Source organism: Chanos chanos, chromosome 2 (genome assembly GCF_902362185.1).
Source record: "Chanos chanos chromosome 2, fChaCha1.1, whole genome shotgun sequence".
In the NCBI taxonomy this organism is placed as follows: domain Eukaryota; kingdom Metazoa; phylum Chordata; class Actinopteri; order Gonorynchiformes; family Chanidae; genus Chanos; species Chanos chanos.
The window spans coordinates 56,998,617-57,013,616 of record NC_044496.1 but is presented as its reverse complement, the minus strand read 5'-3'; the positions used below and the strand labels follow the sequence as shown (position 1 = coordinate 57,013,616).

Sequence of the window (15,000 nt, the reverse complement as noted above, 5' to 3'; positions counted from 1 at the left end):
TGTGTGTGTGTGTGTGTGTGTGTGTGTGTGTGTGTGTGAAAAGGTAGTTCAAAATTGTTTTAAACATTCTTTAATACAAACTCTAATACATAGTATCTATACCCACATGTCTTATGCTAGCTGTGGAGTTGGAGTATAGACCCTCCCCTGTCTAAAGCAGCTGAACCTTAGGAATCTAAATGACAACCTTTAGACCATGTGAAATGTCTTTTCGTAAAAAGAGAGGCACTGCATGTCTCAGGCTTTCTCCTCCCTCTGATATATTCAGAATATTCCGGATTGTTCCAGATTCATTACAGGTCCCATCAGTCTGAATAATACTCAGAGGCTAACAAGGAGGACAGGTCTATTTTCTAAAGTCTATGCTGTATCAATCAAACTCTACCCTGTGTAGCTTCCTCCTCACCCTTATAGTCACTGCTCTCTCTCTCTCTCCCCCTCTCTCTCTCTCTCTTTGTGTAGTAGTAATTTTCTTGTAGGTTAAAGTAATGAAGTGCTTGGTTTCAGTGCTGCAGCTAGTTTCTGGATTGCATTAAAGAGCAGAGAACAGGTTTTTTTTCCTGTCTATTTCTTTCTCCTTTACAAGGGGCTGAACCTTCACGCATATACATACACACAGTGCATTCGGAAGAGCAATAATTGCTTCTGTCAGGCCGAATTAAATCAAATGGATGATACATTCTGGGTACTTCACCTTCAGAGGACGGTATATGAAACTGTATGAAAATTTAATGACTCTAAGAGAAAGGATTGTCTGTGTAAGTGTGAAGGAGGAGGGGGGGGGGGGAGGGGGAGTACTAAAATCTCCCTTTGTGAGTGTTCCCACTAAAACTTGCTGTATTGAGTAGAATTACAGTGCAAAGACACGAAACAGACAGTTTTAGAACTGTTCTTTTCTACTTTAGGACACTATAAAATACCATCTGCATTTTTTTTTTATTTTTTTTCCCTTTTCCTGTCTCCTCACAGAGCTGCTTACAGCAGAAGTCAAACCCCGATGTGTTCAATAATGCATGTGTTTCTGATAAAGCCTTCATGCGATCCTATAGGTATGTTTATACACATCCACATCTCATCTATAAATCAACAAATATTCTGGTTTCTATAAACACATCGGTTCTTTGATGATGAAAACTAGACACCTCAGATTTTTTCTGCTTCTTTTTTGTTTTGTTTTTTTGCCTGGCAAATAACAATACACTCCTTTGAGTTAAAACCTGATCACTTATAGAGGCATTGGTAACATCACCAAAAGATCGTCAGAAAGATGATACAGTGGTCTTTAGAAAAGTAACCAACTTTTTAGAGTCCTGGATGACACTGATGGACACTGACCGAGATAAAACAAACTGGGCTTAAAGGACCTTAAGGTGAGTGTTTGGACTAAGGCGTTAATGAAAGAAGAACGCATTTTACGGAGGTCAGGTGAGGTGGGAGGTCTGAGCTAGACTTGGGATTCTGTGTGTTTATTACAGAGATGTTACTGAGATCATCATCTCCATAGTAACGATGCCGTGCGTTATGGCCCATAATAATAAAACAACAAGCAAACCTACACACGTAATGAAATACGTTGGGAGAAATAAAAAAAAAAAAAATTGCATTATTTTCGAAGAGATCTGAGCTTTCCCATCTGTGTATAATAAACCATTCAGGACGAGAAGCTCTTGACGGTATCGGCTAGGGTTCAGAGCGTAAAACGGTGGAATCTCGTTTATATTTCTCGGACGTGTTTGTCTTTTGCCCGCCTGCGATTCTAATTCTAAACAGAGTTTTTGGATGTGTTGATGCAAAGCTTTCATATCGACATGCAGATGAATACATGCGAGAAGAGCTATTGGCCTGTGGGCTGCTGAGGGAAATCACTTTAAGGTGCTGATAAGGGAGTGGTGCCCTGGAGGTTCTGTTTACCGTGCCCCTACGCCTCAAGAGCCGTCAGATCAAAGATGACAGCAATCGCCCGGTTTGGACCGAGGCAAACTCCATCCCTCCTGCTGTTTGCGTTGGCAGAGGACGGTATGGGGGTTATGCAAATGATCAAATCAAAATAGGAGTGCCTCCTCCCCCCTCCTCCTCCTCCTCCTCCTCCTCCTCTACCACCACAGAATTCAAGGTGATGTTTTCCTCTGACATCTTTATTTGCAAAATAGTGATTATTCATGTGTTCACTCATTCACTGCAAGCCCTGCTTGTCTCCTCTACGGTGAGGACTGTACCGCAGACGCCGCCTCGGTAAATGTAAGGAGACCCTGCTCTCCCTTGGATTGGATGTCACGGTGTTTGGGAGAGAAGACGTGTTATTGCATGCTGCAAGCTATGAATGACTGTCCTCAAATATTGAAGAAATCTCCATTTTAATGTTTTCCATCTCCAGGGTAGAATAAACTTACATTCCCTTCAAAGTATTAAAGATTTGATGGAACTGTCATATTGAACCAGCACTGACACGGCTTTTTGGGCCCGAAATATTTCAGCGTTGATAGATCGATGGCTTGACGTGTTCATGGACGTTATTTTGAAGTCAAATCCAGTCAGTCAACAAGATATAATTTTGGGAAGTGAAGGAAATATCTAGACACACCGATACGCTCTCCTTCAGTGTAATGGAAGGTACCAGGGATGGAGCAGGGCAAACAACATGCAAAATGTTTTTGGATTTTTTATTTTCATATTATAAAGAGTTTCCCTTTATAACAACAAGTCTGAACATGTTTGAAAATCGCTTATTTTCACTGACAGACATACACTTCACAGACAGACAGACATTTCACCGACAGATAGACAGCTGCGGCCAAGGTCCTAAAATAAGACAACAAATACTTTCATTCCTTTCCTTCTTCTTTCATGGTGCTGGTGAAGGTGATGGTCGTTATAATTTTGATATGTCGTGACCTAAGAGAGCTTCTGTTATCTAGGTCTGTAGTGCAGTTTACGATGTATTCATTCTTAGGCATTACTGAGATTAGACTGTATTTTTTTTTTTTTTTTTATCAGGAAACACCACACTAAACACAAGAGTTACATAATGGTGAGGAATCCAATTTCATTGATTGGCACCACAAGACACACAAAACAATTTTGTTCTTTCTCCCACAACAATAAGCTATTTGCTCACTGAGCTCGGAGAAACGGAAGTTTGGTAGGAGTAATTAGCCGAGCTCGCGGCTTTTGAGATGAAGCCTCGGGACGGTAGAAAATAATTTTGCATTGACTAAGCGATGAAGTTAGCAGCATGTGCAGAGCAGCAGGGATCCTCCTCTGACACATGCCTGCTGACTGGCCCCAAAATACTTCACTTTCACTCCACTGACCTGTGGTCAGTCTGTCAGTACAACCACTGCACTGCAGTGCACTGTTTCTGCTGCAAACTGTTTCACCTAAACTGACTGTGCCTAACATTATACTGGCAGCTTCCACATGTGATTAAATGTTTCATAACCTTCTTTGTGAAGGAAAAGACGTTTAGTAGACAATGACTGACTGTGTTATCACAATCACACTAAAAGCTGTTTTTATTAGGTATGTACACACACACACACACACACACACACACACACACACACACACATATGAATGCAACAAAAGATGAGAGATATGTTTTACAGAGTAAAAGCACAGACGTGTGGTTGCAGATGTAATGTACCTGCAATTTCTGTGATTATTGTACTTTTTTCTGCACATGGACTGTCTAATTACATCATTTAGTTCACACTGTTGACAATCCCAAAATTGCTCTATACTGAGCACACCTGCATAAAACATGGGTGAAAGCGTGTTCAGATGTTCTGAAGTGGACAGCTTTTATTTGTTTTCGAGGTCAAAACCAGCTGAGCGGACTAAAAGCCAAATAAAGGAAATGGAGCGGTCGTAATAAAACAAAAAAGGTGTATTTTTTGTTGTTGTTGTTGTTTCTTTTCTGTTTGTTTTTGTGCAGATCTTGAATGGTATCCCTAACTCAACCCTTTCAGAATAATACTGTGCTAATGCTAAGACTCTCTTTTACACTTTGTGCAGAATCAGCACTATCGTTTTCCGACTGAAGTCTAGCTAATGGACGGTCTTGATCCCATCCCATGCCTGCCTAGAAGAACTGGAGCATACTTCTACAGTGCTCAGGTTCCTGGAAATACAGACGTGTATATATAATAATATATAATATACTATATAATATAATGCACTGCTCTTACCTGCTCTCACGTCCAGCCCTGCATCGGCTGAATGGCTTTTAAATACAGAAAGAGCTAGAGGGCTTACCCTCTGAGATCAGGCCACCTTAACAACCTGTCCGAACCAGGTGAGAATGTGAGACGACTGGGGGGGGGGGGGGGGGGTCACGTGTCCAAATGACATGCTTCCACACTCCTTTCATTAACCATGGCAACCTCTCCTTTTACTTCCAATTACACACACAGAGCCTCTGAACAATGCACATGTCCCAGCATGCTCTGGTGGGAGCAGGACCGGAGCCAGCTGCCTGAAAGACGCCAGCACCTTGCTTCACCTCAGCCAGGGCCTTAACGCAAATGACTTGACCACAGGTGGGGAATTGTAGGGGGGGGGGGGAGTCTGAAGGTGCAATATCCATGGTGATCAGATGGACGTCTAATAGGAGGTTTAATGATGATGATAGTCTTGGAGACGGCTGATGCCCTTCTCTCTCTCTCTCTCTCTCTCTTTTACTCTCTGTCTCTCTCTCTCTCTCTCTCTTTCTGTGTGTGTGTGTGTTTTGAAACGCTCACTCAAATGCATAATTGATTCTATTAAGGTGTGGGGAGCAGAGTGAGGAGCAGGCAGGCGGTTTTGCTCTTCACAGACAGTTCTATTAGAGGGGTGAAATCATGGAGACCACAGGCCTGTGATGAATCCAATTGATTTAATTAGGAAGTGAAGTGAGGGTCCAACTGTTGTGTCACCTTTAGGAAAACGCTGCTGTAGTTGAAAGCGCATTTCGACAGATGGTGTGACATAATTTCACTATGCAAATTATCAAAGTATTTGAAATCACAAAATGCCATGCGGCAACGAGTATCTGAGCTGTTAAAAAGAGAGTATGAAATCTTGGCAAAGTGGCTGTTCAGCCAGTCGAAGGTGTTTATTTATTTATTTTATCCTCTGTGTGCAATCTGAACTGCAGTTGAGTTTGTCCCTTACCATCTGACGAATGTTAACCTCCATTTTACCACCATAATAAATCTATTTGTAGGGCTTTTATCATCCAGGCAAGAGACTGGAGCTAATTTACCTTTCTGAGGCCTCAGCAATGCAATTTCTTACCGATGGAGAGGACGCGACAAGAAGTGACCGGCTGATTGGATGCCAAGCCATAGCATAGACTTACTTAACCTGAGATGTTTCCCCGCGTGTAGACTACGCGAATATCGCTCTCTGTGTCTGTGTGTAGCTGGCTCTGTCGATGATTCCCCCCTCCGGGCACACTGTGAAGTTTGGTCACATGTTTCCATGGCTGTGCCGGCTGGGCCTCTGAGGGCCCACAGAGAGAGAGAGAGAGAGAGAGAGAGAGAGAGAGAGAGAGAGAGAGAGAAGTGTGTTAGCTTGTGCAGCTGATAACACAGTCTCTGTCACACTTCTGCCAAAGAGCGTTTGCTGAGAACCAAATCTCATGAAGGGATTGTGACGCAGCCCACAGTGGCATTTAAATGGAGCTCCACTGGTTATTTCTATAAATGTGTCACACACACACCCCCCCCCCACCCCCCCCCTTTAATGCCGCGACGCATTTTACCGCCAGTCAAACTGACGGTGTACGTTACAATTACGCAATCCTTATACACATCCCCCTTTCTCTGGCCACATGAGTACGCTGTCATTTGATATGCTCGTAAGCAGTCGAATGGCGTACAGCGCAGGGCTCCTGAGTGCCGTTCTTGGTTACAGCGCCGACTCAAAGTGCAGGAGTGTGTCATGCATCTGGGATTCATGACTGAAGCCTCAGCTGTGCTGTGTTTGCTGGCTGAGGCCGCGGGTCCGAGGGGACATGGTTAGCTTTGTTCCCCTGTGCGGGTGGGTGGGTGGGTGTGATGGGCCTGGGTCACTTTTCTTAGCCCTCTAGACGTCATTGATAGTCAGGGACCTACTACATGCACATGTGGGCAGAATTAAATGAATAACACAACACAATAAGAGGAGGCAGATGACTACCCTCACTCACCTTGACTCGGGTGTGACTGCCATGTCAGGAGAGAGACTTGTGAGATTACGGGCACTGCATCTGCCCAAAACTGAGGAGGTGAACTTCAGGAGAAAAGGATCAAATCAAATAAAAGAAAAGAGGGAAGGAGTATAACCCTATTAATCTGGAGCAGTGGCGTGTGATTTTTGTGATATGGAGTCTATGTTAACATCTGTGCCAAACAGCTGTTTTGCTTTGAGGGTTCTTGCCGTTCCCTGGAGTGTTGATCCCGTCGTAAGCGAGCAGCTCTCTTTCTGAATTGGTGATGCAGTCTCGCAAGCTCACTCTGTCTTATCGGCCTCTAACATCTGGGCAAGACTTGACTGGCTCTTGGATCGCAGGAAAAAGCCTCTCCGCATGTAACTGAGCATCACGGCTGTAGACTGTCTTCTGCTGCGTTCTCCTCAGACTGATACTAATTCACTCCTGCTATAACATCTTGCACTACTGGAGTCAGTTTCCATGATTGCAGACTGTATGATCCCGACGGAGACGCCAAATAATGTGGATGAATGACACTGACGCATCTGGGTCATGAAGAAGACAGGCAGGGATTGAAGAACTTCACCATTCAGCAGGAACAAATCTTACTCCAGCCGTACTCCAGATACCACAGTTCATTAATAACATGTGTGCATCCCTGGGTCTTTTAAATATCTTACAATGATAATCCCAGTTACACGTGAACTCACCCTGATACACACAGTGAACAATTAACAATATGCCAAATTAGCAGTGCATCAGTCTCCAGAGTGTAATGTTCGCCATCAGTTTTCATCTTTCAGATCTTAAGTAAGAGACATGAATGTCTGTTAGGTTCTACGTGCGAGCGTAATGATGCTATGTCGCGAACAGTTTTTGTATCATGAATGAGAATCTGTGCTTATTTGCTCATTTGGCTCCGCCATATGCTCATTATTCTGTTTGCGCTTTTTTGAAAGACGTGCTGGAAATGCTTGCCCTGGCCTTTCGACAGGCACTGAGCCGCGTTCATTCTGTAACCCCGCCCTTTGGTGAATATCGTTCGGGTAAGAATGGAGGCCACTGTTCAGCATTTTCATTCATCCAATAGAAATTCACAAATTTACAAATTTATAGTTTTATTTGTTTATTTATTTATTTGGAGATCAGTGATGTCAAACTTATATGCAATTACTCAGCATAAATAATGAAAATGCCTGAAACACAGGTAGATTGCTGGTAGATTGCTGTTGTTTTTTTGTTTGTTTCTTTGTTTGTTTGTTATTTGTTTTTTTTGCAGTTGAAAATCATCTTGTGTTATTTCTGTCGATGATTAAGAGGTCATTGTTTGACCTAAGGTCATGATGGACCTTTCCATTATGGGGGCTGATCAGGCTTGGTCTGAGTAACCTATGAGCTCACAGGTATATGATGGCAGAGTAGAAAAAAAAAATCAATGCTATGGTCTCAGGATTTTTCCCTGGAGATATACTGACAGTCAGAGCTGTGTGTTCTGCCCTGACACTTTTCACCCATGTAAAAGAGCATCCACACCACTGGAAACCTGATCAAAACGGTGCCTGATTCACACCCCACATGTCGTCTGTTCTTCCTTCGGTATCTCACGTTCCACAGAGTCAGCTCAACTGGTAAAAGCCATTTACCCTATGGACAATAATTAGCAGAGAAAAAAAAAGCTATAAAACTCTGGGTCAGAATTGTTCACATTCTGTATTTGTATGATCTACAAAGGGTGGCCCCATAAACGAGCACGGTCTTTCACACACTACAAAAACAAGTAGGCTGAAGGGGGCACAAATCTGTGTTTGTGATATTGTAACGATGCAAACAAGTGCTGGCGATAGCCAATAGAATTCCACTAATATTGTCGTACAGTGAAACAGCTGTTACGTAAATAGAACCGCGAAAATCGCTGGCAAATACAAAGACTCGGTCATCTCAACATTGTGGGTTATTTTGTTGTTGTTGGTTTTTTTTCGTCAGAGTTTTAAATTAGCAAAAGACTTGGTAAAATTCTCACAGTCCCTTTACAATTTTATTCGTAGAAATACCACGATGAACCGTAGTACACTGTCACGGTAATGTTTATATCCTAAAAAGGGCGGTTAGAGAATGAATGAAATGAGAATTCACTTCTACATCCCTTAGTCATTTCAGTGAGACGGTTTTCAAGTGATTTTTGAACTGTAGTCTATTAGAGCTTGCAATGAAGTTGCTCTCGGTGGAGCTGAACACGAAGGCCACAAGCCCATTACTGTATCAATAGCTGAAGTCTTGCCCATTTGCAATGCAATTAAAAACTCAATTTTGGAAGAGCTTTGCTGAGAATGATAAAGGAAGCAGTAATCCTTGAATTGTTCTACCGTTTGTGTGAAATACACGAATGATAGACAATGCATAGGTGCCGCTCATAAAACTCGAAAAGAATTGATTTAACTGTGCCCGCAGGGGGGAAATTACAATTTTTCCGAGAATTTTCATGGGGTAAAACTAAAAATTATCTCAATAAATATATCAGAGTATGCAGCCTTATATGAACCAACAATAATCAGACTGAGAACAAAACAGGAGCTGTTCACATCTTAACTTCCTTGCTTGATTTCGCTTTCGAAATCCACCCATGATGCGGACTCCCAATGCTGTACCGCATTCGGTGTTTCAGGACCCTGGACAGCACTCACTGCTAAAACTACCCTGTGGTCCTGCCCAGGACACAGTGCGACGGCAATAACCCTTACATTCCTAAATCTGAAAATGTAACGCGTACGTGGAGTAATGTTAAGATGTATGTCTATCCTTTACGTCGTGATATAATGTATCTGTTTTAGACACAGAGGCGTGATACTGTACGCTGTCAGTTACGCTGTGGTTCTCCAATATTTCCCATAACGGCATGATCGGGCTTTAAATTTTACACTCCCCTTTGCTATTATCATGATTGCTGTTTTATTGCTCAGCGTCCCCCATGTTGTTTGTCCAGCAGAAGCCCGATGTGGGGATACGGTGAACGGTTCTGAACAAAGCGATCAATATTGGTCGATCAAAGGGCTTCGTGTTACTGCAGCTTCACCTCTGCATATCCAGCCTCTTCTTCCCCTTAGTTGACTGAATCACAGAACACACACTTATCTGTGAGAAACACAGGCTGTCACTCATTAAACGCTGCCTTAACATTAAGATGATTACACGTGTTCACTGTGCATCCGTCCGCTTGTCAAATGAACTTCTCCATTGCTTCTTGACGCGCAGTTGCTGCAGTTTTAAAAGCGGTCCTATGGCTATTTAGCTAAAATCATTGGCTGCGCGGGGCTAGTAGGATTCTATTGATTGCACCTAAGTGTTGACAAACGCTGTACTTGTGCCTTGCAGTTAGAGTCTGGAGTCGTATGCAAAGAGAAGCTTTCGTTTTTTTCTTAAAAAAATATATTATTCAGCGTCAGTTCAAGTTTGATCAATATCGCCCTGCTGGTCCAATTGGAGGAGCCGTATTCACAATCTGATCTGCCACTCTCGCCACCACCATCTTTAGGATAAGTCTCTCCGTTTTTTCCCCAGTTGCAGAAAAATTGGTCTGCAGCTCGGCTTGCACCTCAATGTATCTAATTGGTGCACTGTGAGAGCAGTGCATTGATCTGGAGCATTTTGCGCCCACGACTGCGTATATGATTTTACTAAAACAGTTCGTTTTCTGGGGTTGATTTTAAAGGTTGGCGAAAATGGCACAAAGCGTGATCCTATTTTTGTTGTGGCTTTTTGGTAGATCCTCCGCGGGCTTCCCCAACCAGATAAACATAGGTAAGTGTTGTGAATGGCTTGTAAATTGTTGATTGATCGTTTCTTTTATATTTCGTTTTTCAAAAAAGACGACTTACAAGGGCTGCCGAGCAATATCACGTACCAAAGTAGAAGGTGCTTGTTGGTGACGACGAACTTGCGTTTCCAGTTCAAGATTATGTTGTAAATTAATCAGTCTTTGGACTTAAAAAACTGGACTGTTTTTGTCGGCGTTGTAATTATTTTGCATTGTTGAGTTTCTTAGATATTTCGAGGGAATAAGGATGTTGCCGATGTAATATATGACATCAGGAACAACACTGCACAACATGACACACGAAAAGTTCCAATATCACATATATGTAGTTTTCATACAAGATACAGAAAAGAATAAAATGCAGTAAGACAAAAGATTTGGTAGATATTTTAGACAATCAATTTTGTCGTGCTTTGTGAAATATTTTGTCCAGTCAGTGGTTGTAACAACATTCGGTTCTGTCTGTGAAAGATCAGCAGGCTAAGGCTATAAATTGAACTTATTTCTGTGTTGCAGGTGGACTCTTTATGCGGTCAATGGTGCAGGAGCACAGCGCCTTCAGATTCGCCGTTCAGCTCTATAACACCAATCAGAACATGACCGAGAAACCGTTCCATCTGAATTACAACGTAGACAACCTCGAATCCTCCAACAGTTTCTCTGTCACCCATGCGTGTGAGTACTAACCAGGCAGTCTTCAGGAAAAATCGTGAAAGAACACGGGTGTTTCGTGCTCGCCTTTCGCAGCACTCTGTGCCGTAGTTTCATACTATGACGCTTGGCCATCAAGCCGTAGCTACCTGATTTGAAACTTTTATTTGCCGATTACTTTGTTGGAAAAAATGTAAACACGAATGTGAATACACATTTCCAATGCGTTTATGAGTTTGATATATATCTACATAAAGTACTTCATAAGCACGGCTCAAATGAACACATTTCAATTACTTAAAAAAAATCTTTCCTCATTCCTGAAAATAAGAAATGAGTAACGGAGAGTCTTTAATTAGCTGTTAAATAGGCTCGCTTGAGTGCCTCGTGAGTGGTTAGTCTCCTCTTGCCTCACAGCACAAATCAATGCAAGTTTTCACCATCCAGACATTATTAATACATACACTGACGCATACACGCTCGTATATACAATCTTGATTTATTTATTGGTTTAGCGGTAAATAATAATAATAATCTTGCGCTAGATTCACCAGACCTGTGATTTTTGATATACTTTCACACAAATAGAATGACCTTAAAGCCTGGCATGAAGGCGCAGAACACGTTCGGGGCATATTTGGTTGTGTCTGCATATGAATGTCAGCGTTAGAGATAATTACAGAGATGTTATTCTGGTAGCACCCTCATGCTGAGAGAGCGGAGCAGTACAAGATGAATAGCCGGCAGTAGAAAAGGGGTTGTGGGCACAGAGAGTGTTGGTATTTCTGAGTCAAAAAATCTCTTTGAATTCAGCACAAGTTCCCTTGGCAACACTGAGTAACTCGGCTCAGGAGATGTTGAGATTGTGATATTTGCTGAAAAGATAGTATGACTGATTATACAACCAGCACTGTTTTTCAAGGATTCAGTTTGGGAGACTTCCATAAAAAATGTATCCATTGAAAATATATATATTTTTTTTTAATGTAGTGAGGGATTGGCGGCATGGCACTTTTATGGTCTCCAGGTTTTTGAACATAGTATCCAAGTATAAGATGTGTTCATTACTGCAGTGAAATAGCATGTTTATACAGACACTGGTCTTCCTACGAATTTATGGGATGTCAGTGGGGTTTTTTTTTTATCCTTGGATGGAATTTCAGATTTGTAGTCTATGCTTGACTGTTCTGTCTGATGTCTTGCTTAGCTTACCAGCCATTGCAGAACATCTTCTGGGTTCATGTGTAGCATGTATTGAAAGAGTTCAGTCTGGTGTTGTTGTTCCCACCTACAAACCAACAGACTGTTACTAGAGCTGCCCTCCTTGGTATTTTGGTGGATTCTGGAACCCCCCCACCCCCCCCCCCCCCCCCCCCACACACACACACACACACACACCCTCACCTATGCAGTGTCAGCTCATTAACAAACACACTTCACATTGCTTTACTGCACTGATCATACTCTCCCCCCCTCCAAAAAAAAAAAAAAAAAAATCTATAACTTCTCAGCCAATGAGTGTGGTTGTGCTGAGGAAAGGGGCGGTGCTGAGGTGAAGCGCATGAGACCAAATGTAAAATTGTCCTTCTCACTGAGTGAGGATCTTATACCAGTGAGGCATTTATACTGATAAGAACACAAACAATAAGCCAATGAGTAAATAAGTTTTAGATAACGGCGTGCAATTTCACGCATGTTGAAGAAGCAAGGAACCATGGGAGAAAGAGGCTAGATTTCAGAATCTAATTAAATCCAGGGGCAGACTGTTTGCTGGATCTATGCATTCCAGTGGGAGCAGTTGCCCCATTTCTGCTCTCTCTCTCTCTCTCTCTCTCTCTCTCTCTCTCTCCCTCTCTCTCTCTCAATGCCTTGCTTTCGCTGCTCCATGAAGAACACACTTGAGTTCTGCCTGGAACGTATTAGGCTCTTTGATGGCTGTACAATCTGTCGTTTCCAAATTTGTGCAACATACGGCAAAGAGCTGTCGAAAGTCGTCGACCATTTCTGCAATTTAATGGAAAATGTGTAATGGCTTTGATATGTATATCAACCAGAGTGGGCTGGCGAATTTATACACACACACACACACACACACACACACACACACATACATACATACATACATACATAATACATATGGCTAAAACAGCATCTTAAAATGCAGCTCCAATATAAAGGCTGATTAATAGAATAAGTTGCTGCATTGCTCAGCCGTATTGAATATGGACTTTGATTTTGTTTTCTTTTATTGATAATTAAATTAAATGCTTAGATGTGGTTGTCTGAGACAGTGCTTTTCAGGCAATTTGTTATATGTATGTATGTATGTATGTATGTATGCACATTTTTGAATACAAGCAGACTTCCACAGGGTATAGCTGTGAGATTGTGTGATCCAGCACCGCATCAGTGACAGCTTTGAAAAGTGTGTTTTCAGTCAGCTTGTCATGTGTTTTCTTCTGCACGCGCTCAGAACAGCGTTAGATCGGAAGCTCGTTAGGTAGTTTCTTGGGAACATTAGCGAGCTGAGCTGAGAGACGCATGAGGGCTCAAGCTGAGTTTGTCTCAGTCCTTGTAAAAGTGTGAGGACAACTCTCTACGAGACACTCCTGAGTTTTACCGCACGCTCATCGAGGCAGCAAAGCTTTGTTGTGAACTGAAGTTGAGTTCAGCTATAAGTCCAACGTTCTCATCAAAGCTGTTCAACGTGAATGGGAACAGAGAATTGGGTTCTCCATTTTAAGCTAAGCAAGTGTGCTTGACAGTGCTTCCGCAAAAGACAGCTTGTCACAGATATCAACTGGCCGTGTAAACATTTGATTCGTTTTGTGAATAGACAGAAAGACATATAGAATAGACATGCATTGCTTGCCTGGAAGGTTGTTCATGTTTTGGTTTATATTACTGCAGGATATGACATCACTAGCACATATTAGTTTGATGAGGTCATGCGTAAGGTCCCGTAAATAAGACCTGTTTGAGGGAACCGATGACTGCACTAACGTGGGGGTATCGCATGTCTTTCAGGAAACCGTTGTTAAGCCCTAGACTGCAAACATTTTCAGAGAAAACCTGTAATACAAACCCAGAACTGGTCTCACCTGCCATGGTACTGGCTCATGTTATGGGAAACAGTTTCGTATCAGTGTGGCTGCCAGAATCAGGCATGCTTAAATGATCAAATGGCTCTCCTTAGCGAGCCTTCAGTTTATAAACTTGATACACGTAGACAACTCCACAAACAGATGAGCGAGGCAATTTTGGATGTAACAGTCGGCTCTTGAAGATTTTTCTGAGAAATTGTATTTCTGAGAGGTTGTCACTGGCATCCACAGTGGTCTTTGTTATTGGTGCAATCAAACATGTTGTTGTCTACTGGGACTAATTGTCTAATGTGTGGTTGAATTGGCTACGAGACTCGCTCTGAAATGTCATTACTAATGTTGTTGTTTAAAATGTTTTTGCAGTAAGATTCACAAAAGGAATGTGTCTGTTAAGTACTACCATTAATGTCACACACAAGATCAATGAAATGCCTAAAGTTTTAGCAGTGTGCTTGTCAGTACGTTTTTTCGAATTACTCTAATTATCAGCGCCAACAATGAGATTTTCCTGAAAAGACAGGTAATCTCTCATTGGATCTTAATCAGTCTACTGCCTACAGCACATGCTTCCTCTGACTGTTTTTTTTAAGTTGCTATCCACTTATTCTAAGTTAATTTTTCTTTTTTTTTTTAACAAAGCATGGTCAGACTCATGGTCAGATTTCATGAGTGACTGTTCAGAATGGCAAACGGTGACAGAACAGAACAGACAGATGAGGAAGAGGGACACAGCCAATCCAGTGTTTGTCCTGTCTCCGTTCAGACAAAAACAAACAAACAAACAAAAAAAAAAAAAAACAGCCCTCACTGTTTTCCTCTCTGTCTTACTTTTCTTTTTTCTTCGTGTTTTTCTCCAACTCAAGCAGGAATTTGTCTGAAATCAGACTCTGTCTAAGAGAATAAATACTGAGCAGATGACATGGGAAAATGCTGGGGGGGGGGTTTTGTTTGTTTGTTTTGTTTTTGTTTTTGTTTTGTATGTTTTTTTTTTTTAAATCCGGTGCTGTCAGCACTGACTCACTCACATACGCATTATGTGAATGGCCAGTTGAACATGAAACATTCTCATGGAAAATAAGGAACTCTATTTACCAGAAATCACCCATGTTATTATTTCTGGGTAAAATGCAACGGGTTCCCATAAGCACTCAGAAATGTGAATTAGTACACTAGGAAATCCATTTCTTTTGGTGTTTTTGTTAAATGTGTGTTGCATGTTGTGAAACATAAGCTGGTACCATGCTCTAAAACACATGTTTATG

General features: G+C 41.9%; 1 protein-coding gene across 2 annotated transcripts in view; it reads left to right on the top strand.

The window, feature by feature from the left end:
* Positions 1-9,885: 9,885 nt before the first annotated feature.
* Positions 9,886-15,000, top strand: part of gria3b (glutamate receptor, ionotropic, AMPA 3b) — an 82,755-nt gene continuing 77,640 nt past the window's right edge. The window contains exons 1-2 of one of the 2 annotated variants that reach the window (XM_030766652.1): positions 9,886-9,967; positions 10,500-10,658. In XM_030766652.1, the coding sequence (XP_030622512.1) occupies positions 9,889-9,967; positions 10,500-10,658 (238 nt within the window). In that variant the 5' untranslated portion in view covers positions 9,886-9,888. The remainder of the gene's footprint in view (positions 9,968-10,499; positions 10,659-15,000) is intronic. The other variant, XM_030766651.1, reaches the window with a different exon arrangement.